The following is a 25545-nucleotide window of genomic DNA, read 5'->3' on the forward strand; positions in this document are numbered from 1 at the left end:
TAAAAAAGAGAGGAGAGAAAAATAAAGGGGAAACAAATTATTCATATCTATTATTTTGCATTAAATTGAGGTTAGTAGTTCCAAATTCTATAGTCAAGTGTTTGTCTTACACCTGTCAATATACTGATTTTTTTTTTACTCTTTTCATATTTGCTAGTATAAGAGTTAGACTGTTCGACTCTGGAGATCCCCCATGGAGGGCCTCATCCTCCCTGGGGAATAGTGTGGGGATTGGGTGGGGGCTGGTAGAGGGGCAAGGGAGGAGGGGTGGGAGAGGGAGCTGGGATTGACATGTGAGGTAAGCATGTTTCTAATTTAAATAAAAAATATAATGAAAAAAAAGAGTTAGACTGTTCATATAATTCACATTTCTTGCCTTTGTTAGGGATCCTGGGAAAGCAAGATATCAAATGTCTTCAATTAAGTTCATTTACCTGTCCATATGTTTTCAGTACCATCTTAAGTGTTCTTTCAACAAAGAAAAGCATGTAAAATCCACCAAACACAGCAACCGCCTTCTCAACATAATTGTCAATTTTGGGATTAAATCCAAATGCCTAAGAAGGGGGTACAGGGCAATTCAGATAAAACCAATTAATTTAATTGATTTCTAGAAAACAATACTTTAGTTTCTTAGTATACAATTTTCTCTAAAGTTGTAAGTCCACCCTCAAACAAATCCTCTGAAACATGAGTAACCAGACCACATGCAACGCATTAAAACCTTCCTACTAGAAGTTTCCCTGGAAACTAAACCACCAGACCTTACAGGTTCCTCTCTGGACCATCCACAGCAACATTTGCCTTGACTGATTCATAAATCAGACAAGACACTAAATACATATATACATGGAGCACTGCATTGTGCTAAACATATCGTGCAAACGCATTCTCATGAAAAATGTGCATTGCAATTCTCATTGGTAACTAGCCAATTTTATGGCTGCCCTAGAGTCACTTAATCTCTTTAGATTTTCAACTTTCTTCTTTATATTTGAGGGTTTTGATATTTCTCTTAGGCTCTTTCTAAACAAATATTAATAAAATCCATAACCCTAACCCTAACTCTAACCCTATGCCTTGTTTTTGTTTCCAAATGAAAAACTAGAAGCTTTTGTTATTGTGTAACTACAGGAGGGGCATTCCTGAATTATACTTTTGCTATATTTGGGGCTAGCCTCTCCCTCTTTACATATGCAGAATATGTGGGAGATATGGTCCCCATATATATGATTTCTCTCACTGGTCTTTGTAACTTGTTCTCTTCAATGTTCTCTTTATTTTCCTTCCTTTATTTCTTTTTCTACTATGGCCATAACAGAGATATTAAATAAAACATGCATATTATGTATTAAGTGAAAAAAGTACTATAGTCATTATTCGGTAATACCCTTTAACCAAAGGAAAAAATTAAATTGTTATGGTTTTTCTCGTTTTTTTGAGACTTCTCTATGAAGCCCTGGCTATCCTGGAACTCAGAGTACTCGGAGTCCTCGGAGGGTCTTTAACCTTATCTAAGCATGTCCTGACGACTGCCCTCCCAGAACAGTAATTTGTCTCTGATTCTAACTTTCCTTGACAATCAAGACAATCTTTGAGACTTGCTGGGGTTCTGCTTTCTCTACCCAAAGCCTTACAAACCAATCATAAGATGCTGCAAAGATTATGAAGGCTGAAAATGCATACAGTGCTAAAATGTATAAAATAAACAACTGTTCACAGAAACACATAGCCTACCCCCTTACCTCTGGAATAAGCTGGAAAATGGCATTTGAGAAAAGAGTCCCAATAGCCAATCCCACAAAATAAGTCAAAATCTTGGGGAAGTAAGACTTCTTTATCAACGGGGTCAAAACCAATCCCAAGAGAGATGCCAAGTTAATAATTGTCACCGACAGGATTCCATAGCTCCAGACTATGGGAAAGGGGGAAAAGAATAAAATTAGTGACAGTCAAGGAGTCAACTGCATTACAGCACATTAACCTTGCAACATTTCTTCTTTAAAGGCTTTAATAAATACCTTCCTCAAAGCTAAAATTCTCCTTGAATTTATACAGAACATTGAGAACATACATACAATAGACTGAAAATTAGTAGAAATCATGTTTGTAGGGGTTGGGGATATAGGTCAGTTGGTACAATACTTGTTCATCATGCAAGAGGTCCTGAGTCCAGTCCCCAGCATCTCATAACCTAAGCATGGTGGTGCATGCCTGTAATCCCAGCACTTTGGAGGTAGAATTAGGAGGATCATTATTTCAAGGTCATCTTCATCTACATTGCAAGTTTCAAGTCTAGCCTGGGCTACAGAAAGGAAGGAAATAGGAAAGCGATCTTGTGATTTAAGTTGCCCTATGCTGCATTACGCAAACCCACCTTATGCTGTCCAGATGAAGACATGAGTGATGCTGGCAACAGAGAGAGGTGGTTCATCCTTCACTGAGATGCCAAAGAGGTACTCAGTAAATGTTACTTGGAAAGCAATGAGCAAACGCTATCCTAGTTTGATAGTTAGCTGTATGTGCTGCCCACCATCTTGACTATAGAGGGTTGGCTTAAGAGCTGGATGGAAATGGAAGTGACACAGCCCAGGATAATGCATGGTAGCAAGCAGTGCGGCCTGAGATGTACCACGGCCGCCGGAGCCAAGTCACACGTGGCACAGAGAACTGTGTGGAAAATGAGAAGGCTGCCTCCGCACCCACAAGAAAACGCTTGTAAGTACGTGTGCTCTGTTCTCGCTGGCCCGGTGAGTTCACAAGTAATACCCAGTGCACTGCAAGCATCTGCCATGAGCCAGGCACTGCGCAAAGACATCGAAGTCTTGTACGCCGTTGAATCCATAAAGCCTTGCAAGGTAGATCCACTACCTTCACCACACAGCTGAGGAAGAGCATACAGAGTTCCCCTGTGTGACTCAGATAGAACTCTGAATTTAGGGGCTGGAGAGGTGACTCATAGGTTAAAAGCAATTACTGTTCTTGCAGAGGACAAGTGCCCAATTGCCAGCACCCACACTGGGGAAATCTATTGCCCTCTTCTGGCCATTGTGGTTCATATCCAGAAAGGCAGACACACAAGGACACACAGACTTTTTTAATATGTTAAACATAAATATGAGGGAAAGATTGAATGGAGCTGGAGAGACAGATCAACAATGAAGAGCACTTGCTGTTCTTGTGAAGGATGCTGGGCTGGTTCACAGAACCCACATGGTGGCTCTCATCCATCTGTAACTCAGTTTCAGGGCATCCAATGTCTTTCTCTGGCTTCCAATGGTGCCAGACATGTACATGGATCACATGCATGCATACATACATACATGCATACATACATACATACATACATACTACAGGCACAGTTTTTATAACGGTTAAATAAATAACATTGTTCCTAGACTATAACAAGCCTTCAATATGTGTTGTTTATAGTTATTTAAGAAAAAATACTAAGAAGACTACTTTGTTTAGTACACTGTTATGAAGTGAAAAGAAAAGGCTTAGAGTTAAAAGCCTTGGGCTCTCCTTCTACCTCATGTGTTGCACCTATGGGAAACTGCTTTGAGGGGCCAGCAGTCAGACAGATCCCCACTAGACAGACAGACAGACAGACAGACAGAAAAGAGGTTCTAGATAGACTGATATGCTTCTCTCTTAAACATTTAGGATGACCGCCTACACAATCCTTCGCCCTCTCCGAGACAAAGACTTGGTGGGTTTTGCCTCCACCCAACCCAGCCACACGCCAGAGGAAACTGTTCATTACAACTTTAAACCTAGGTGGAGGTGTCCTGGATCAGGAAACAATTAGCTCCACCCCTTTTTTCCTGAACTGTCTCGTGATGTGTGTGGTGTGTGTGTGTATGTGTGGTGTGTGTGTGTGTGTGTGTGTGGTATGGTGTGTATGTGGTATGTATGGTGTGTGTGCATGTATGCTGAGTGTGATGGCTGTGGTCTATGTGGTGTATGTGTGAGTATGTGTGTGTGTGTGTTGTATGTGTGGTGTGTATGAGTATCTGTGTGCATGATGTATGTGTGTTTGCCTGTGTGGTATGTTTGGTGTGTGTGGTCTATGTGGTATGTGTGTGTGGTGTATGTGTGTGATATGTGTGGAGGGTATGTGCGTGTATGTGTGACATGCTTACAACACAACATGACCAGGTGTTGAGATCTTTCTTTTCCTGTTTTCTTCTTCTCTAAGTCAGCGGAGAAAAGGAGTGTTCCTGCAGTCCTAAAGACACTCACTGGGCTGCATCAATTCTCCCCGACTAGCTCCCAGCTCCACCACTGGTTGTGTTGGACAGGATGCTCTTCAAGGATGCTCTAAGTAAGATTCTATGATTCCTACGTCTTATTCATATTAAATAGGGAACTCATCAAAAAGTGAGGCAATTTCAGACCTTTAAGTTACTGCTGAGACAGATTAATTCCTCTCCTAAAGATTATTTATCATCAGTTTACTGCATGTACCATGTGCTTTATAAGGCAAAAGAAAGACAACTCCCAAAAATGACAAAATGTAAGATCTCTGAAAAATGAGACCATTTTATCTTCCTACCAAAATGTCAATATAAACATGTTCAAACGTTTTTGTATGATAGCCCCCTTTGAATCAAAAATTATTTTAATTTTTTTCATCCCTTGAATGACCTTGAATTCAACTCACAAGCAGTGAAAAGTTATATTCAAAATCTGATACATTTGGTTATTTTTAATATCCTTATGAGACATAAGATTACATAAGGGCCAGGGAGTACCTTGGACCTATGGACACTTGTGTAAGAAGCTGGGGACAGATCTGTAGATAAGAGCATTTGCTGCACACCATGAAGATCTGATTTCACTTCCCCAGTACCCATATCAAACTTTGTGTCTACACACACCTATAATACCAGTGTTTCAAGAAACAAAACAAGAGAATTGCTGGGGCTTGATGGCCATCAGCCTAACTCTAGGCTCAGTGAGAGCCCCTGACTCAAATGAGTAAATTAAGAACAATAGAGCAGGACAGCTGACCCCCAAATGCACACACAAGAGCACTCCAACCCATGCATGTGTGTAGTCTTCATGCATACACCCAGACACACACATGCGCACACACAGAAAGATCAAAGACGCAATCCTCTCAAGCTGTACCAAGCACTGTTCCAATCCTAACACTCAATGGTTCATTTTGGTGCTACCCACAATTCTACAATAAAGGACTTATAATTGCACCCACCTTACAAATGAAGGGACTCAGGCAGAAAGACACTGAATAATTGCTCAAGACCGCATAACTGCACTAAAATAAAACTGTTAAGTATCACATCAGATGACAATGCATTGCCAAACTAAACAGATTGGCAGAGTCAAGTACTCTACTCCCTTTGTTAGATTCTCTGTCCAAATATTTGGTGCTTTTCTGATCTTGTAACTGAGAACTGTTGACTTTTCTGCTCTATGACTTTGCGGTGTTGACCCTAGAATTCTCCTTCCCTTCCTGCTTCCTCTTCTCGTCTTCTTACCTCCGGGCTCCCACCACCTGACAGAGTAACCTGGACAGCGGAGATTCAAAAATCTCTCTCTCTCTCTCTCTCTCTCTCTCTCTCTCTCTCTCTCTCTCTCTCTCTCTCTCTCTCTCTCTGTCTCTGTCTCTCTCTCTGTCTGTCTCTGTCTGTCTCTCTGTGTGTGTCTCTCTCTCTCCCTCATTTTCTCTCTCACTATCACTCTGGTTCTCTGGCACAATCGTCCTCTGTGTCCCAGACTGGCCTTGAACTCACCATGCTCTTCCTGCCTCAGACTCTGAAGTGTCAGGATTACAGGCCTGAGCCACCACACCCAGTTTCAGAAACACTTTTGAATCCAGTAGCTTTCCTTTGCTAGTGTTGCTTCCTGAAACCCTGGGCTTTATGCAACACTAAAACCAATATTGTTCTGGGTACTTTATGAATCTTGTTATTTAATCCTTATTGCAACACTGTGAGAAAGGGACTAGATGAGGTATAAAGAGGTCAAAGCATGTTCCCAAAATGGCCAGAAAATTATGGAGTTGATCTTTGAAGTCTGTGCCTTTACTAGAAATAAATAATAGTATATTAAAATTTCTGTTGCATGTATTTTTGATTGTAAAGTATAAAATATCAAATGTAAAAGGTTTATAGAAATGTAAACATAATCTAGGGAACATTTGTAATTCTGACATCCTCTAACATCTACAGATGTTAAAAGGTAGTAACTTCATGCTTTAAGTGTTCATCTAGAAGCACATTAGTTTCGCTACACCTCCTATCACAACTGCAAATTGACAACTTTCAAAATAACATGTTAGTCAAAAGGTAATGGAAACTTGACTAATCAATTAAGCCAAATAATACACAACCTGGTATCGCAGCACATGGTTTAAAATCAAGAAGTGGCTGCATATAAACAATAAAACTCTGCTGATGGCATGAATATAGAAATAAAACTCTCTAGAGCAGTGGTTCTCGACCTGTGGGTCTCAAGCCCATCATAGTTGTATATCAGATATCCTGCATGTCACATATTGTCATTACCATTCATACCAGTAGCAAAATTACAGTTATGAAATGGCAATGAAATAATTTCATGGTTGGGGGTCACCACAACATGAGGAACTGTATTAAAGGGTTGCAGCATTAGGAAGGTTGAGAACTATTGTTCTAGGGGAACAATGAGGACTATTTTTAGGGAAATGTGGGAAGGGGGTAAGGGAGAGAAAATGTGGTCAATGTACAATATGTACTTGTATAAAAAAGTCAATATGTAACAGAGCACAGTGTTCAGTGGATATATATAATAAAAACTAAATAAAAGAGTAAAAAGAAATAACTGGATGTAGGAGTCTTAAAGTATACTAAGGATAGTCTTCATCCCACAAACAGAAGTGTTGCTTACAAAGCTTATATGAGTTCCCATTATTTTTACCTAAATATTCGCTGAATCTTATTTTACAAAGTAATTAAAAGCAATAAAGGAGAAAAGGATGCGTGTGAGCCTTATCTCCCGCTGCCTCTCAGACTTTTTGAGGGAGTGAGAAAGCGCTTCTGGGTACCTTCGGAAATACTCGGCTTTGCGCTGTGCTTCGGCTGATCCTCGCAGGGATGAAAGTTCAGCTGCTGTAAGATCGCAGGGCAGATAGCAGAGAAGTTCGAGCTGGTTATCTGGGTAGCATTTGAGAAGCCATGAAGAGAAAAGATTTCTTCTGCGGACAAACACTGAAACAGGAAACACAGAAGCACCATCAGTGATGTAGTCAGCACACATGGGTGAACACTAACCCTTAGAACCTAAGGAGACATGCTATATCCCATCCGGGTAGAGTCACTGATTCGACGCCAGAGCCCACTATAGAAATGAATGGACCGCCACAATGGCGAATCAGACCATTCCTCTTTAAAACGAGGATGAAACAAACCAAACTGCAAAGGGATTATTTAGTCAACAGTCTACCTAATGTAAACAAACAAAAGTAAGATTAAAAATTGGTTTAGAAGTTGAGAGAGACTTCAAAAACAATAGTCAGAGATGGGCTATGAATATAACTCAGGGGTAGGGTAGGGGGCTTGCCTAACACACACAAAGTTCGAGTACCGTAGTATTAAAACATGAAATGAGTAAAAGCACTCTGGTAGCATTTGAACACAGGCTCTATCATTGTCTCAATCCACCTTTTTGGTTGTTTAAATAGATATTTTGAGGGGCTATCAGCATAGCTTTCTAGTCCTCCATGTGGATAGATACTTGACTCCTTACAGATTCATAGCTTAAAAATGTATTCATCTATGTAGCAATAATAGTTCCAATATATAAAACGTGTTTCAAAATATGTCAGCACAAACTATTGTTTACTAGAATTTGTATTATTCTAAATGGTGATAAGTAGATTTTCTATATTATGGAGAGTTTTAGAGATAGTGCTGAGCCATTTAGAAGTTCATTAACTTTTTAATGAGGCAAAGAATCTGCATTAGAAAAAGAAATCTCTGCAAAAATGATTTTTAAAGGATCATTTACTTTCAAGTGCATTTTCACTGTAAACTATATTCTAGATACTTGCATTGCTAAGAAGATAACAGATTAAACAATAAATTAATGCTATAAAAGTTAGAAAGTGTGGGAAACCCCATTCACTCAAAGAGAAGCCCATCTTTAGTAAACTCAACTGAGAAATGTTTTTTGTCCATTTCAGCCAATACTCCAAGCCCACTAAAATCTGAGCTTTGTACTATGAACTGAACTGTATCCCTCAACATTCTTGTCAGATCCCTAATCCACAATGTGATAGTTTAAGGAGATAGTCCCATGTAAATAATTAAGCTTACAAGAGGCCACTCAGGAAAGAAGGACCCTCGTCCAAGAGGATGGGTGCCCTGTGAGAAGGGACACTAGAGAGGGCACAGTTGGAAGGAGACCATCTACGAGCCACAGAGAAGCCCCCACCTCATGTTCTAACACTCTGACCTTGGGCTTTCTGTCTCTAGAACTCTTAGAAAATGAAATGAATTTCTGTTGGTTAAGGTGCTTCATATTGCTATGGCAGGTTGGCCTGAGCATGGACTCATGGATGGGCTTGAGGATGTCAAGGTTGATGTAGAGGCTGGAGAGATGTCTCAGCAGTCAAGAGCACTCTATGCTCTTGTGGAGGACCCAGGTTAGGTTCCCAGCACAGGGCTACTGACAGATACCCGGAACTCCAGTCTGCAGACACACTGACATCAGTGGGTCGGTGTTTGCTCATCTTAGCCACAGTGAGCTGAGTTGGAGCACCTCATATACACAGCCAAGAAAAGGTAGTCATGACGGTAAAGGGGGCTTAGATGGCATTACACTCAAAACCCCCGAATTATACTCAAAATCCAGCAAATGGTCTCATGCATCTCAGTTTCTGTGCCCCTGCTCCTTCCTCATCGGTATCAAATTTCTCTGCTTCATTTCTAGAAGTCTTTGTTCAATGCTGGGGACTAGTGCAAGGAAAGCATAAAGGAAAGATTACAGATTCCTCCCTTTGCACTTTGTACAACCGAAATCTGTGTAATAAATTATAACTATAGTAATTACTCTTATTATAATGAATCCCAAGCCGTGTGGCAAGACTTGAAGCAGTAGACTTCCGATACTCAGAAAGAGTCTTTTCTTGTTTAAATTTTAGCCTGACCTCAGGCCTCAACCTTGACAGCCATTGTTACAGAGCTTGCATCTCCTCTCTACCAAAGACCTTGTGAAGTTATTTATGGAGAATGAGCCCACTCTTAATGGCTGATTACTTTCCAGCCAAACTCCCTTTTCCCCCACCCATAGTCCCTGTTACACTCACCTTCCTTCAGGGGATAATTCTGTTGTTTAATCAAAATACTCCCTGTACTTGTGTTTCCTCCTGGTAAGCTTCTACCCACAGATGCCTCCCACCCTAGTTCATTGTCTGCTCCAAGCTGTTTGGAGGGACTCCAAAGCATCCAGCTTGATGCTTTCCCCTGTAACAGGTAATTCTGAATGGACTTCACTGGCCACTGGGTGGCCATTATGCACGGGGCATGTCAGTGAGGGTGTTTTAAGGTGAGATGAAGATGGGAATCAGTGGCCTCAGTGGGGGAGTCTCCCTCCCTGAGATGAGAGAGCATCAACCAAATTGTGGAAAGCTTGACCAGAACGAAAGGTCAATGAAAGGAGAATACATTCCTTTTCCCACCCCGCATATTCTTTTCTCTGAGCCCCAGTGTGGAATTTCCACCATCAACTCAGGCCCTCAGACTCAATTACAACAGCGATCCAGCTTGCAGATGGTAGACCCTAGAACTCAAAATCCCTAGCAATCTCCTTTCCCTTCCCGCTCCCTCTCTCCCTCCACCTTCCTTCCTCTTTCATTCTCCCTCCATCCATCTCCCTCTCTCTCAGTCTCTCTCTTTCTCTGACTCTCCTTCACGTCCTCCAGCCTTTCTCTGTTTCTTTCTGATGGATATCAGGAGGTAGGTTAAGTAAAGACCTAGCCGTCTTTAGATCCGACTGATTCCGTTTTTCTAGAAAGCCCTGGGTAATGCACCTGACTCCACTGTGAAGTACAACAGCATGACTGCCATGCTTGACCATTGGTAAAGATAATCCCAGACTGACAGCGTTTGAAGTAGTAAATAGAGACTCTTACTTACACTGTCAGAACTGTCGTTTTCTTCACCAGTGATCAAGAAGACAGCCAAGCCACTGCAGTACGTTGCATTGATTATTTCCTTCATTATATACAAATTTATTGAAATATAAAAGCCTGATAAGAATATTGATGAGTGAAGTGAAATGTAGAAGAAGCTGGAAGATGACAACCAGGGAAGAAATAGAATAGAAATAATAAATGATAGCATCACCTTCAATCAAGAGACCTCAACAACTGTGGCAAGTGAGGGGGGGGATCCCACACACACCAAGAACTATAACAGTGGAGTAAAAATGATAAATACCAAAGAGATATGATAAGAAAGTTCGTGTGAGGGAGAAATTGTATGCAGAAGAAATAATGAAAAACTACTTGGAGACTAGAACTTTGCAAATGGAAAGAGGGTGTTAGTCCTGGTATGACACTGGGCATGGGGTAGCTGGTTCCATTTTTGGCATCTGAGCTCACAATACTAGCAGGACATCGGAGGGAGATGAATGGCAAGCTTTCTCTGAGGAGCACAGAAACCAGAGATAAGGCTGTGGCTGTCATCTGTAGAACTGTGATAGTGAGTGGGTGTGGGCGAGGTGATCAGGAGAAAGCATGTACAGCAAAGAGGGAACCTCTTGGGAATACAGAGCAATCATAGAGAGTGGAAGAAGACCCAGGAATGATGATGCCTGTGTGTCATTCAGGAAGCTGGGGTGCCAGAATCAAGACCTAGTTATAGGCCAGCCTGGGCTAAAGGGTGAGATTGTCTTTTAAAAAAATACAACAGGTGGGAAAACATACAGCTGAGCTCAAGTGGTTGCCTAGCCTCTGAAGCCTCAGGGTTAATCCCAGGCATTGCTGCCACCACCCTCAAATCTAGAAAGAGAGACAGAGAATGAAAGAAACAAAGTGCTGGCTGGTGGTGGCAAATGTCCTTTATCCCAGCACTCGAGAGGCAGAGGCAAGCAGATCTCAGTGAGTTTGAAGCCAGCCTGGTCTACAAAATGAGTTCCAGGACAGCCAAGACTGTTACACAGAGAAACCCTGTCTTGAAAAACCAAAAAGAAAAAAGCAAAGAAGCCATGCAAAAGAGTCCAAAACATAAGAAATAATAAATGGCAGTGGATGTAGGGGATGCTCTTCCATCCTGGGTTGCATTCGCCTTGAGCCAGGACAGACCACCTCACCATCATGGCATGCCCTTCCAGGTGACACGTGACCTAGATCTATCCATCCGGACCCACTGAAGAAGCTATTCTCTGCTGGGAGCACTATGAGTCTGATGACTCCTTCAGCCACTTCGGCCACCACGTGAAAGAAGGAGCTGGAAGAAGGAGTTTCAAACCATCTCGATTGAGGGTGTGGCAACGTCTGAAGCTCACATCCTCTTGACTCTTATCAGAATAGATGAATTCTTTTTGGCTAAAGAGAAGTGCATTTTTTTCTTTATTCTTCAAATAAGAGTTCTGATTGATACATAAAAATCCATTGGTTGGTTGGTTGGTTGGTTGGTTGGTTGGTTGGTTGGTTGGTTGATTTGGAGACAATTCTCACAATTGCTCACTGTAACTCAGGCTAGCCTTGGAACTCACTATGAAGACCTAAATGCTGGGCCTAAATGCTGGGATTACAGGCATAAATCACGGTGCAGGTCACTTCCTGTGGTGACAAAAAGACAAGCTCTCTTATTCTTCAGAGCTTATCTAACTCTTCCTTTGGCCGTCACACCTGTACTTGATGATCTTGTCAAGCAGCACCCATGAAATAAGACAATAAGATCACTAGCTCTTGTGCTGCTGAGGCCAGCCTCTTCACACCATACCAGAAACTGAATATCATCCCAGGAAGTCTCCCCAGAGACTGTTTGATTATGTCATAGATTGAAACTGAGGAAAACTGAGTGGCTCACATATCCAGCAAAGACTTTGCTACACAGGTTGTATTCTGTCTGTGTGGGTGACTCTGTCACACAGGCTGTGTTCTCTGTGTGGGTGACTCATACAGCCTGTGTGCTCTGTGCGGGTGACTGTCACACAGCCTGTGTTCTCTGCGTGGGTTGACTGTCACATAGCCTGTGTTCTCTCTGTGTAGGTGACTGTCACACAGCCTGTGTTCTCTCTGTACTGGGGACTCTGTCACACAGGCTGTGTTCTCTGTACTTGTGAGTGTTACATAGACTGTGCTCTCTCTGTGTGAGTAACTCTCTCATACAGGCTGTGTTCTCTCTGTACCGATATACAGAAGTGAGAGTGGTGTATTGTGTGTGAACTTACTGGTTATCAAAATAAGAAACAAGTACCAAGGCCAGTTCATTTTCCTGGATTATAAAATAATTCATCTAGAAATGACAGACTATGGACACCCCCATGGAAGAACTCACCCTCCCTGGGGAAAGGAGGGAATATTGGATGGGTGGTGGGAGGGGGAGGGAGGAGGGGAGGGAAAGGGAGAGGGATGTGAGATTGACATGTGAAGAAACCTTGTTTCTAATTTGAATTTAAATTTAAAAATAAAATTTTTAAGAAAAAAATCAGAAAAAAATGTAAAAAAACAAATAAAAAATAACTCATCTATGCAAATAGTAAATTCAATTACAAATCCAGAAGGAGAGCCAGAGAGAGGCAAGGGCTTTGAATCCAAGGTGGAAAGAACTCTTAACTTCTTTTTTAGTGACTTCTGAATCCTTCCCTGCTCTACTGCTGACGGCTGCAGCCATTGTAGCTTCCTTCTAGAATCTGCCACGTGTGCAGCAGTGACTCAGACCTCAGAAGCCATTCTTCCCACAAGCCACGTGACAAACAGCCTCCTGTTGTAGGCAGGGACGCCACAGTGAGCCAGCTGCATAAAAACCTGACCACCGCTTTCAGTGCCTCTGTTCACCTGAGGCCTTTCCACTTCTTCCTTGTTCTCATTCAATGTGTTCATTAACCAAACAGACCATTTACACTTTGTCCAGATGGTACAGATGATGGAGACAAGGTATGGCCAACAGACTTGCCACTCAGCACAGGAAACAGATATAAAATGGGTAAGCATAATAAAGGTATTATGAGATAAAGGGCTTCATTCAAAGAAAAGTCAATTGCAATTTGCTGACAAGTAAATTTCCTAAACAATAATATTCATAGGCATTTAAGAAACAAAAGTATAACCTCCTTAACTACTAATAGCAGAAAAGAATGTGGATGAAGAAATCATATTTCGGAAAAGTAAGTTGTCCCAGATTAGTTTATGGGAGGGGAAGATAAAACACAAGTCCATGTCTTCTCATTACTAATCCATTTAAAATTGACTGTTATGTCTCCATTAAACATGAAAAACAGCTCAAATAATAAAAAGAAAATCACTTAGATTTGACAATGGAGTGTATTTTTGGGGAGGGGCCTATTGATTGGTTGAGTCGTAAAGCTAAACTACTCTTTAAACTACTCAGGATCCTAGTGGGGGAAAGGAAGAAGAGAGGAATGGAAGGGAGGGAGGGAGGGAGGGAGGGAGGGAGGGAGGGAGGGAGGGAGGGAGGGAGGAGAGAGAGAGAGAGAGAGATCACTCAAACACAATTCTACCATGTCTTACCTACCTCATCATTCAAGTGGGAAAACCGGTGTTCAAAGGCCGCATTCAAGCAACAGAAACCAACAAGCTCCCCTAATGCCACAAGCACAGCTCACACTCCTGACACAGTCGGGAAAGTCATATGTACACCATCTGGGTGCCTCGATTCTCTACAGCCGTTTAAAGCCAGGACATTTGTTTCAGCTCCCACAGCAGAACCAGCAGATCGGTGCACCTGCTCCAACGCGGTGTAACAGGACTGTGAGACTAAGACAATGACGGGTCCCATTATACCAGAGAAGGAAATGTGAAGGCCTACAATGGCTTTCCAATGGGCAAGAGGCCTCGAAGATCCCTCGAGCTCATGTTACCTCAATCTTTACTAATACTAATACTGAAGACGGAGCCTGACACACAACAGTTCCTGGTAAACAGGTGACAAGATAAAAGAGGAAGTGAATGAATGCCCTCTTACTTGGTTTTGTAACCAAATGTAAAAGTGCTTTAAGTTCACAACAGTAACCTAAACGCAATGACTACAGAAAGTAAAATCTACGTGAGTGATTCATGTGGCACAACTGGCTTAGATCCAGCCGTTTAAAGATAAGCTGAAAGTGCCGGTTTAATGTAACTATTGGGAGGTCTTTTTAACCCAGAAACATTTCACTAATTTATCTCTGTCGGGGTCACCGGCAGGTGTCGTGGTGCAGGTGGTTTACAGGCAGGAGGCTCACAACAGGAACATTCAAAGCAGGGTTGGCCCAGGAGATAAATCCCCACCAGGTCTGTTTGCTGTAATAAAGTTACAAGGACACTGTTGGTGTCCCTCCCCCTATGCTGCGTGCTCCCTCTCCAGCAACCTTCTCAGAGTTTGCCATCTTAAGTGTCTCTTCAAAGTTGATGCAATCTTTCTTGGCTTGGGTTCGAGACACACTCTTATGGCCATAAAAGAGAAGGTTTGAGCAAAGAACACTCAGAGTGCAGAAGAACATCCTCCTGATGTAGGAGGATGCTGATGTAGGAGTGACGCCAACTGTTTCTCTGACATTCATGTTTTCATTTTCATCTCATGTTTTCTTATGCTTCTTATGCAGGCCTGAACGGTGCACATGTATTCTGAATAACACACACACACATACACAAACCACTCATACTCATAAATACATATGCACTCAAGCATGTACTCACAGACACACACATGCATACAAATCACACACAGACACACTGACACTTATAAATATGCATATGAACATATATACATACATGCACACATGTGAATGCGCACACACACACATTCTGATGATTCTTCCTAAAGAACAGATGAAAAGTTCTCCCCCTAAATATATTATTTAAAAGATAAAAATGCCTTGCTTAATTATGAACTGTTAGAGAAAAAAATAATTCTTATGAAGCATCGTATAGAAATAGTATTGCTACTGCAAAAAGTATAAACTATAATTTGGAAACAAAGACCCCCAAATGTTGACAGTGTTTCTATATAGATGCTAAAGTTATGTGTGATTTGTTTTTCCTTCCTGCCTGTTTAGCTATAACAATTTTAAACAATTTACTTGTGTTTCTATTTGTTTAGAAAAATAAAGGTAAATCATTATTTTCCCTTTCATTTTAATCTCTTTTCTAGGTTCTTAAACATTTGGATGATGAACTGGAAGTCGATTGTACATAACTACAATGGGAAATAAAAAGAGTTTCAAAAACTTAACCTGTTTTTCCAAAGAGTTTTGCGAAGTTTCCAGAATTTACCATAGCAACTGGCCCAGCTCCCACTTTGTATCCACGATAGCCACGGATATCAATGGGTACCCCACTCTGTATCCATTGCTCAAGACCTTCTCACCAGGAAGAAGCTGGCACAGTGTCCACATAGAGATGCTTGCTCTGGGTTCCTGCTCTCAGGCCTGACCTGTCCTGATGGCAGAAGCCCTCCCCCCTTCCTTTGTGTCACTATGAGATGTCCCCGGGCTTGTTCTGTTTGTCTAAGTTCAAAGGGCCGTTTTTACCTTGCTGCACAGGCCTTCTACCCAGTCTCTCCGTAAATAAAGTGTGTTCTCTAAACATCTTCAGGTCACCTTCAAAGCCATCCCAGGCACACGGGTTCTCAAAGCACAGTCCTGGGTAACCAGGGTTGCTAAATCCCTGCCAGAAAATGCGCATGGTCAAAACGATCCTTCTCATGTTACTATTTCCCCTTTCAGTCTCATTCCCTTATCAATAAACAGGGAGGCTCAGTCACAGCAGACTGAAGGAAGCAGCAGACGCCAAAATCCAGGACCCTTCTTGTAAAGCAGCACTGAAAAGCGTGAAACAGTAGAGGAGTTCCTTTTCATTTAAAAATACTCACGTGTGGACTAGAGAGGCAGCTGCTTGGTAAAGCCCTTGAGCGACTAAAGGTACGCACTGCTCTTGCAGGGAAGCTGAGTTTGGTTCTCCACTTCAGAAGGCTCCCAACAGCCATTACTCCAGGTCCAGGGAGACTCAAAGTTTCTGACCTTCACAACACCAACACCCACATCCACATATCCACATACAGACCCACACACAGATGTACACACGATTAACAATAATGCACATCCACATACAGACCCACACACAGATGTACACACGATCGGCATGCAATGGTTTATTGATATTACGGTTAACAAATTGAGTGCATGTTTTCTAAATATTCTCTTTTTTCTTCTTGATACTGGGTCTCATGAGAATGACCTTGAAGCGATCCTCCTACTTCCACTGGCAGAGTGCTGAGATCACAGGATGAGCCAGGACGCTCAGTTCTATTCAGTACTGGGTATCAAACCCATGGCTTTGATATCACAGGATGAGCCAGGACGCTCAGTTCTATTCAGTACTGGGTATCAAACCCATGGCTTTGTGTGTGCTAGGCAAGCTGTCTACCAAGTGGGCTTCCACAGCCTTTTCCCTTTTCTGAATGCTGATGTCCATATTCCTATTAAGAGACACAACACGGGCTAAGACTTTTTGGTGCCCCCTATATGAGTGTGGGGCCGTTTCGGAACTAACTTGTTTAAGAACCTAGTGTGGAAAAATAAGACACAGGATCCTCAGAGATGGTTCAGTTTGGTTTACGTTGCTATGATGAAACACCATGACAAAAAGAAAGTTGGGGTTTCACAGTTAAACACTGAACTGAACCCAAGGAACCCAGTGACAGAGAGAGAGGAGCGATGAGCAAATTGGCAAAGAATGGGGTTGCAAAACCAGCAGAGACAGCTGATCTGAACAGGGGAGAGCTCTTGGACCCCAGACCGACAGTGGGGAGGCCAGCATGGGGCTGATTCGGACCCCCGAATGTGAGAGTCATTGAGGAGGCCTGGGCAACCTATGGGGCCCTGAGCAGTGGATCAGTGTTTATCCCTGGCATACTAACAGACATCGTGTGTCCATAACACAAAGAGGGATGCTCTCTCAGCCTGGACTCTTAGGGGAGTACCTGGACTCTACCTTGAGTGAAATGACAGACTCTGATATCCCCTATGTGGAAGGAATTGGCAATAGGGTGGGAGGCTAGAGGGGGATGGGCGGGTGCGGGAGGAGGGGAGGGAGAGGGAACTGGGATTGACATGTAAAACAAGCTATTTAAAATTAAAATAAAACAATTTTAAAGCTCAAAAAAAAAAAAAAAAGAAAGTTGGGTTTATTTGGCTTATGCTTCTGCATCTATAGTCCATCCCTGAAAGAAGTTAGGATACGAACTCAAACAGGGAGGGAACCTGGAGGCAGGAACTGATGCAGAGGCCATGAAGGAGTGCTGCTTTTTGGCTTGTTCCCCATGGCTTGTCCAGTCCACTTTCTTATAGAAGCCAGGACCACCAACCCAGGGATGGCACCACCACAGTGGACTGGTCCCTCCCCCTCAGTCACTGCTAAGAAAATGCTCTACAGGCCTGCCTACAGCCCAACATTACGCAGGCATTTTTCTCAACTGGGCCTCTCTCCTCTCAGATGCCTCCAGCCTGTGTCAAACTGACATAAACTAGCCAACACCACTGAGCCCTTGTCAGCTTGACACACAACACGTTTAAATTATAACCTTTGCTTTTGGGGGGGGGGGTTCATCCCCAAGATCTCAGATAAATAAACATCACAAATATAAAACACATTTCAAATGTAAAAATCTCACAGTCTTTATCAATTTAAACACAAGTTCAGTCTCTGAATATACATACATACACACATACACACACACACACACACACACACATATATATATATCCAGTCTCTTTTAAAGTCTAAAATCTCTTTTAAAAATTCACTGTCTCTCAACTGTAGCGTCTTATAAAATCTAATAAATTAAATATTTTCTTACTTTAAGAGGGGAAAACTATGGCACAATCACAATCTAAACAAAGCAAAATGGCATTCCAACAGTGTAAATAGTTCAAGGCCCAATATCTGGGATTTGCTCATGGTCTTTCCAGCTCCACCTCACTGCCACTGCTGTTTTTGGTTGCCATCCCGTGGGACTGGCATCTCCAGTGCTGGCTCTGCTGAAACTGGGCTGCACTCTCACCGGTAGCCTCAGCTGGGCTCTCTTCATGGTGCCAAGCCTCAGCTTCTCTCCACAGCCCCCTCAACTCTGGCCCTTCAGCTGCAACTGAAGCTGCGCCTTCACCAATGGCCTCTCCTGACCTCAAACAGTGCCAGCCTCAGCTGCTCTCCATGACCCCTGCATGCCTTCAAAACCAGTACTACCTAGGAGATTCCTACACACGCCTGTGTTTGGCTGCCAGCACAAGGTACAGCCTTCGCCACCTCTAACACAGCTTGCATGTGCTGACTCCAAGGAAACACCTCCCAGAAGACTGCATCTCAAGCAGCCCCACCCAGCTGACCAGAATCCGTTTCCCAGCAAAACAAAGGTTTTACTTCAGTTTTGGTCTCTTTTAGTCACAGCTGTTTCCTCAGCTCCCCCACTGACCATATACCACAAATTCTTCACACTAACGGCCCAATCGAGTATTTGGTTCCATCTGAAACTTCACAATCCAGGTCTCTATTATCTACCCTGCTTTCAGCATTCGTATCTTCCAAGCCCCTATGGAACATTCCAGCGAGCTTGTAACACTCAATGACTTTTCTAGCCCAAAGTTCCAAAGTCCTTCCACAGTCCTCCCACAGACAACACGGTCAGGTCTGTTACAGCAATGCCCCATTATCCGGGTACTAATTCACCTTGGTTTAGGTTACTGTTGCTAAAACAAAAACTAAGTTGGGAAAGAAAGGGTTATTTGGCTTATGCTTTTGAATCGACAGTCCATCGCCGAAGGAAGTTAGGACAAGAGCTGAAACAGAGCAGAAACCAGGAGGCAGGAGTTGATGCAGAGGTCATAAAAGGGTGGTGCTTACTGGCTTTCACCAGAGGGCTTTCTCGGCCCACTTATAGAAGCAAAGGCCACCATCACAGGGATGGGACCTCCCACAATGGACTGGGCCCTCCCACATCAACCACTAACTAAGCAAATGCTCTCAGGCTTGCCTATGGCTTGATCCTATGGAGGCATTTTCTCAATTAGGGCTCCCTCCTCTCAAATGAGTCTAGTTCGTGTCAAATGGATGTAAAATTAGCCAGCGGGGGAGGGGAGGTCACGCAAAGCTTTATACACCACTGCTTAGTCACGGTTTTGCTGCTATGAAGCAACATCACCATCAAGGCAACTAAAGCTCTTTACTGGGGGCTTGCTTACAGTGTCACAGATTCAGTTCATTGTCATCATGGGAGGGAGCAGCTCGCAGGCGTGGCAGGTGTGGTGCTGGAGCAGGGAGGAGCTACATCCTGAACTACAGGCAAAGACAGATAGGCTGGCCATGGCATGGCTTTGGAAGTCTCATACTCCACCCCTAGTGACACTCTCCCTCCAGCAAGAACGCGCCTGCTCCAACAAGGCTATGCTCTTTAATCCTTCTAACGCTTCCAGGTAGTAGCACTTCCTGGTAAATAATTACTCAAATGCATGTGCCTTTGAGGGCCATTCTTACTCAAGTCACAACTGCATAGCAGAGGACTTGGGAGTTCCTAATGTGGTTTTGTATAACCTTCATCCTATTTGCCCTACAACGCCTCAAGACTGTTTCCATTAAAACATCACTAGCTTTGCCTCCTCTAACTCATTCTTCCCCAACACATACATACACATACAGTAGCAAAAACAGCCTCTCCAAACTATGCCTTTCCCCAAGTGTCTGAACACTTAAAAATTTCAATTATCCATCTCTGAGAGTCCTTTTCCTTTTCTGAGGGATATCTCTTCCAGCATTCACAAACTCTGTACTCTAACCAAGTTCTAGTAAACCTCATATTTTACCATCAGTGTGGCTTTGTACCCCCCATGACCCATAATTCTGATATTCTGTAAAGCCCCCTTTGAAACCCACCTCCAGGGTTTGACATTGTCAAGTTAATCCCTTCCTCTCCAGAACCCCATACTCATGTTATTGTTTGTTTAGCACTGGTTATAACTTCCTTATAATATAATCTATTCACAAAATACATGTTTTTAATCGGACCTCAGATATCTAGAGAGGATACACTTCTTGCATATTATGTTTCTTCAACCCCTACCAAGGCTTTGGATATGAAGGAGGTGCATGGAGGGAGATTTAAAACTAGGACATACATCAGAATAGAATTCTGAGAAATGTGGGTCAAGAATCCCTTACCAGGACCTCCAAAGTGAACATTTTTAAAGGCACAAGTTTTACATTCATGGTACATAAATTTCTCAGGAAACACTGAGACCAGTGTTTCCAAGTCTTTCTAAAAAAACAAAACAAAACAAAACAAAAAAAAACCATAGCTAGCCGGGCAGTGTGGTGCAGGCGTTTAATCCCAGCACTCAGGAGGCAGAGGCAGGTGGATCTCTGTGTTTGAGACCAGTGTGATCTACAAGAGCTAGTTCCAGGACAACCTCCAAAGTCACAGAGAAACCCTGTCTCAAAAAAATAAAAAACAAAACAAAAAAAAACAAACAAAAAAACATAGCTATGAAATATGGAGAAAAACATCTACATCTAACCTAAATAAGAGAAGAGAATGCTGGAAACTTCAGAAATTAAATATAAGTTTCTTATTATTTCTTTCTACTTGGAAAACATATTATTGAAATTTTAACATACATTCCTTTTATGTTACTTTTAAAATTCATTTACATTACTGATTTGTTTTTAATTAAATAAGCCATTTAGGCTGATTGGACTCATTTAGAAAGTTGTGCTGGAGCCAGTCTCTTAAGGCTAATGTCAAGTTGATGGAAGTGGTGTGTACCTATAATCTTTCTCCAGGATACTGAGACAGCCAGTCTGGATTACATGGTTGCATAGCTAGGCCATGCCTTAAGAAAAAGAAAAAAGGCATTTGTCTCTTCACTCAATAACTATTTCCTGAACAGCAGTCATGTGATACACACTACCACTGGACCACTGTTAGGATATAGAAGGTAACTCGGTGTCTTTGTCTCTCATGTCACATATTTTACAGGCTCTTGGGATTTCAGATAAAACATCATTATATCATGGTCTGCCAAGTGCCAGGTAACCTCTCCTAAAAGCAATGAAGTTGCCAACGGCTTCCTAAAAGAAGCACTATCCGAAATGACATTGGAAGAGAAAAGTAGAGATGTGTTTAAAGAAATATGATTGTGATGGCCACACTTGCCAAGCATTTTCAAATGGTTTGAGCTGTACTGGGAAGCCATTTAGAGCAAACATATTCAGGTTTGTTCATCATTAGAGCAAAACATTTGACCAAGATGCAGAAGACTGAAAGGGAAATGAAGAAGTAATGGGTGTAAGAGCATCAATCACAGAGGGAACTTACATCATGCCCCTCACAAGACAGCGTGCCTGGCTACATTATCTGACTTCATCTCCACTGTAATCCTATTAAGTAGCTACATTTTTTCTCCATTACACAAGGAGGACACTGGGGTTTAGATCAAATAGAAAATGTTTTGGTTATTGTGATAGGACTTGTGTAACTGTATCTGAAAAAGAGAGAGAGAGAGAATGACGAAGAAGGAGAAGAGAGGCAGGAGAGGGAGGATAAAAGTCCAGAGTCAGATCCAGGCTCTTGCCTCAGTACAGTGCCTGTGATGCCTAACACTGATAAGAAAGAAGACAAAAGAAAAGCCAGGCTTCTCAAGTTTCTGATGATGAATTCAATTTGGGGCAAATATATGTGTTGAGTCTGGGAATGGGGCAGAGTTGCCTTTTATGCCCAAGACTGAATCCCAAGAGAAAAATCTACACCAAGGCAACACAGGTAGAAAATATGTACAAATCCAGAGACATAAACGTGGAGATTGAAGTGACTGAGAGAGTGTGTGGACTCAAAAAAAGATGGGCCTGAAGAATTCCAAGGACCACAACATTGAAAGATGGAGGAAAAAGTCATAAAACATTGAAAAGAACCTAACAAAAATGTAAGTAACACATGACTGCATACAGGGAAAGGGTGGGTTCAAGAAGGTTATAATGGCATCATAAAATCCCACAGAAAGGTAAGCAGCCAGGAGTCACATCCATTGTGTTTAACACATCAAGGTCCAGGTGACCTTGTGGAGAATAATTTCAAGGAAGTGGTGGGAGACATCCGACCATAGTATGTTGAGGAGTATCTGGGAAATGAGGAAACGGAGGAGGAGGCACTCATGCAATTCGTGATCCAGATATACACACAAGGAGGCACCAAGACCAGGGAATGCTCAGGGGACTCTTAGCAGAGATGCCTATCCAACACAGCAGCTGCTTCAGATCAACAAGGGAAAAGAACTGAGCTTCAGAGTTGGAAGCCCCATCTCCCCAGAGGACTGTGAGAACTAACAGGATGGCACAGAAGAAAGCACCAAGCACAATGTCTGGCACACAAGATGCCCTCCACGAATATTAGCCATTGTCCCAGTTAGAATAATAGGAATCCAGTGCTTCCTGCTACAGTGAAGACACTGCCCACATGCGCGTCAATGCCATGCATCCCAAGATCGAGTACACTGAGTCTCATAGTAATAGAAGCAGGTAAAGTGGTACATGCTGCCTGAATCCTGAGAGAACAGGTCTGGAGGAAAGCCATGGTCCATCATGCTTCTGTATACAAACCCAGTGACCTAGTACCAGTGACACCACGTATTCTTTAACAGGAGGGTCTATGTGCCATACAACGCGTGATTAATTTATGTGGTGCATGATCTGTTTTCTCATCTCAGAATCAAACTACTGATTTTGCTGTCCTCATCAGTCTGAAGCCTGGGCTAATGTTCTCCTTCCCCATCCTGGAAGAGCCACATGTTTCTTCTCTTCCCAGTGAGACTAATCTCTTATTTTTCCTTCCAATTAATAAGGTCCAACTAAAAGAAGAGGGCAGAGACAGGAGGATCTCTCTGAGTTTAAGGTCATCCTGGTCTATACAGTGAGTTCCAGGAGAGTCTCCAAAGCTACAGAGAAACCCTGTCTCAAAAAACATACACACACACAAAAAAAGGAAGTGGACCCTGGTTTCTTTGGCTTACAAAATCTATATCAAGATTTACATAGATTTAGAAGTAGATCTAAGCTTTAAAAAAAAAACACAATCTAAACAATTTCTAGAAGCACAATATGGACCCCAAGCCATTCACATTTTAGTAATGATGCAAAGTTAGCTCATGTACTGGGATAACATCGTGATCCTACTGTCACTGAGCATGGCACCCCACCCTAAGGAATGGACTCCAGTAAGCTAGCTCATACCAGGTTTGTATCGTGGTCCTACTGCCAGGGGCCCCTCCTCCCGGTCTTTTCACAGCCATGCCTTCCTCTAAAACTACTGACCCTAAGATGTTCAGGTTCCCAAGGAATACCAATCATGTTCCAGGTAACAAAGCATACGAACTAATGGTATCAGGGAGACAATAGCTATGCGTTAAGCGTGAGATTCGAGGCAGGTGTCAAGCATTCTCTAAGCATTGTTTGTCTCTTTTACTGTTCTTTGCATGAAGTGGGACAAGGGATGGATCTTGATTTCATTATTGGTTCAGGTCACACACGGAATACTTGAGTGTCTGAAATGTAACAGATGTACTACACTTGTGACCACTGTTGTCATCCTCAGTTCAAACCACCCTAGGGGTAGGGCTCATCCATTCAGATTCACAAAGGTGAAAATTAGGATTAAAGAAGTAAGCTATTTGCCTAGTGACAGGATCTAAATTTCAGCCTGACTCTAGAGGCCACACTGCTAACCATTATGCTACACTGTCTAAAACGGTTAGAGGTCTGAGGGACTCACCAGAATGGCAGCAACAAGCGTGGATTACATTGAACTGGGCTCAAAGAACTAAAATTGCCTCGGGGGCTTTGACTGAGTTCATTTATTTTAAGGGCTTTGTTTTTCTTTTTCCTCTAACTATTCAGCAAGGCATGTATATATTAAAAAAAAACAAACAGACTTCTGAAGCAAAGATCTTAAATGTTTGGGTTAAAGAGACGTAATGCTATTTTCCAGGTTAGTGCCATTGATTCGCCGGGAGTTTTGCTTTTGTTCCCCTTAAACTTCCGTCCAAGAAAAACAACAGAGGATCTTTGGAAAGAGACAGAAACCAGATTAACAAGGCTCTATTCTGAAGGTCTCTACGCTTTCCAACCCCATCATCACAAAGGTAACTCGATGAAAGTCTCATTTCTTTATGAATCTTGAGATTTGGAAAGCACACTTGGCTACAGAAAAAGACAACTGGGAAATAGTCCGAAAATAAATTGATTGGTCTACAATTACAGTCTACCATTAGGTGAATTGAAAATGGGAAGTCTCTGAAAATGACATAGTTTCTAAGATTGTCTGTGGTTTCCAGACCTTTTGTTTTGTTTTGTTTTGTTTTTGTTTTTGTTTTTCCCGAGGCAGGGTTTCTCTGTATTGTTTTGGAGCCTGTCCTGGAGCTCGCTCGGTAGACCAGGCTGGTCTCGAACTCACCTGTCTCTGCCTCCCTAGTGCTGGGATTAAAGGCATCCAGACTTTTTTTTTAAGAAGCAATTTACCCCCAAAATTAACTTTTCACACTTGGTAGCATGTACATGCCTTCAGGAACACTGCCCTGCATGCAATTAACTCACAAATCCCAGCAACCAGCCACAGAGTTACCTTCCCTGGGGTCAGTTTTCTTTGCTGTATGGAGTGTGTAGTCATTGTTCTCGACCTCAAGTCTTATTTTCCATTCCATTTATGTTCTCGTTAGCATGTTCTCAACAGGTAACTCCTGTTTCCACCAAAAGTAATTAATGATGTGGGATTCCAAAATGAAAGAAAGCACACGAAAACTGTAGTCGTAGTTGAAAAGCCATTGGTTTCATGAGAGGAAAATTAAACCCCTGCCTATCACTGTCCCATGTGAGGGGAAGAACAAGAAACAGGAGCACAGCAAGAATCATGGAAAGTCTATCTGCTACAAACCTCTCATCCACCTACTCTACTTGCAAGAGCCTGAGAGAGGGCATGGCTGGTCAAGGAGGTTTTCGTTCTCCCTGTCCTGATAACTAAGAACTCGGATTGTCTTCATGCCAATGCCTTGCTATATTAGAGCAAGGGATTCTGGGCACACGCTCTGTTCACCTGCTTTTCCTCCTTGCTGCAATTCACTCCTCAAAGCCTGTGCACAGCCACTTCCCCAGCAGGATGCACTCAAGGACTGTATAAAGGAAGATTTCCACCTGGATTTGCCCAAAGGGTCTCTGGGTTCAATCATTCTAAGTTGCACCGGAAGCACTGGACTGGAAGCTATCCCAATAACACAGGTATTTCTCTGTTATCCCAGTCTAGCTATAGAAGAAAGAACAGCTGCTGTTCAAGGTGT

General features: G+C 42.5%; 1 protein-coding gene across 4 annotated transcripts in view; it reads right to left on the reverse strand.

The window, feature by feature from the left end:
* Slc39a8 (solute carrier family 39 member 8) overlaps positions 1 to 25545 on the reverse strand; it is a 66827-nt gene that overhangs the window by 32966 nt on the left and 8316 nt on the right. For all 4 annotated transcript variants that reach the window (XM_021233974.2, XM_021233977.2, XM_021233976.2 and 1 more), the window contains 3 exons: positions 7055 to 7217; positions 1746 to 1915; positions 435 to 557 (listed from right to left, as the gene is read on the reverse strand). In XM_021233974.2, coding sequence (XP_021089633.1) covers positions 435 to 557; positions 1746 to 1915; positions 7055 to 7217 — 456 coding nt within the window. The remainder of the gene's footprint in view (positions 1 to 434; positions 558 to 1745; positions 1916 to 7054; positions 7218 to 25545) is intronic.

This window comes from Mesocricetus auratus, unplaced genomic scaffold (genome assembly GCF_017639785.1).
Source record: "Mesocricetus auratus isolate SY011 unplaced genomic scaffold, BCM_Maur_2.0 Super-Scaffold_100009, whole genome shotgun sequence".
In the NCBI taxonomy this organism is placed as follows: Eukaryota; Metazoa; Chordata; class Mammalia; order Rodentia; family Cricetidae; genus Mesocricetus; species Mesocricetus auratus.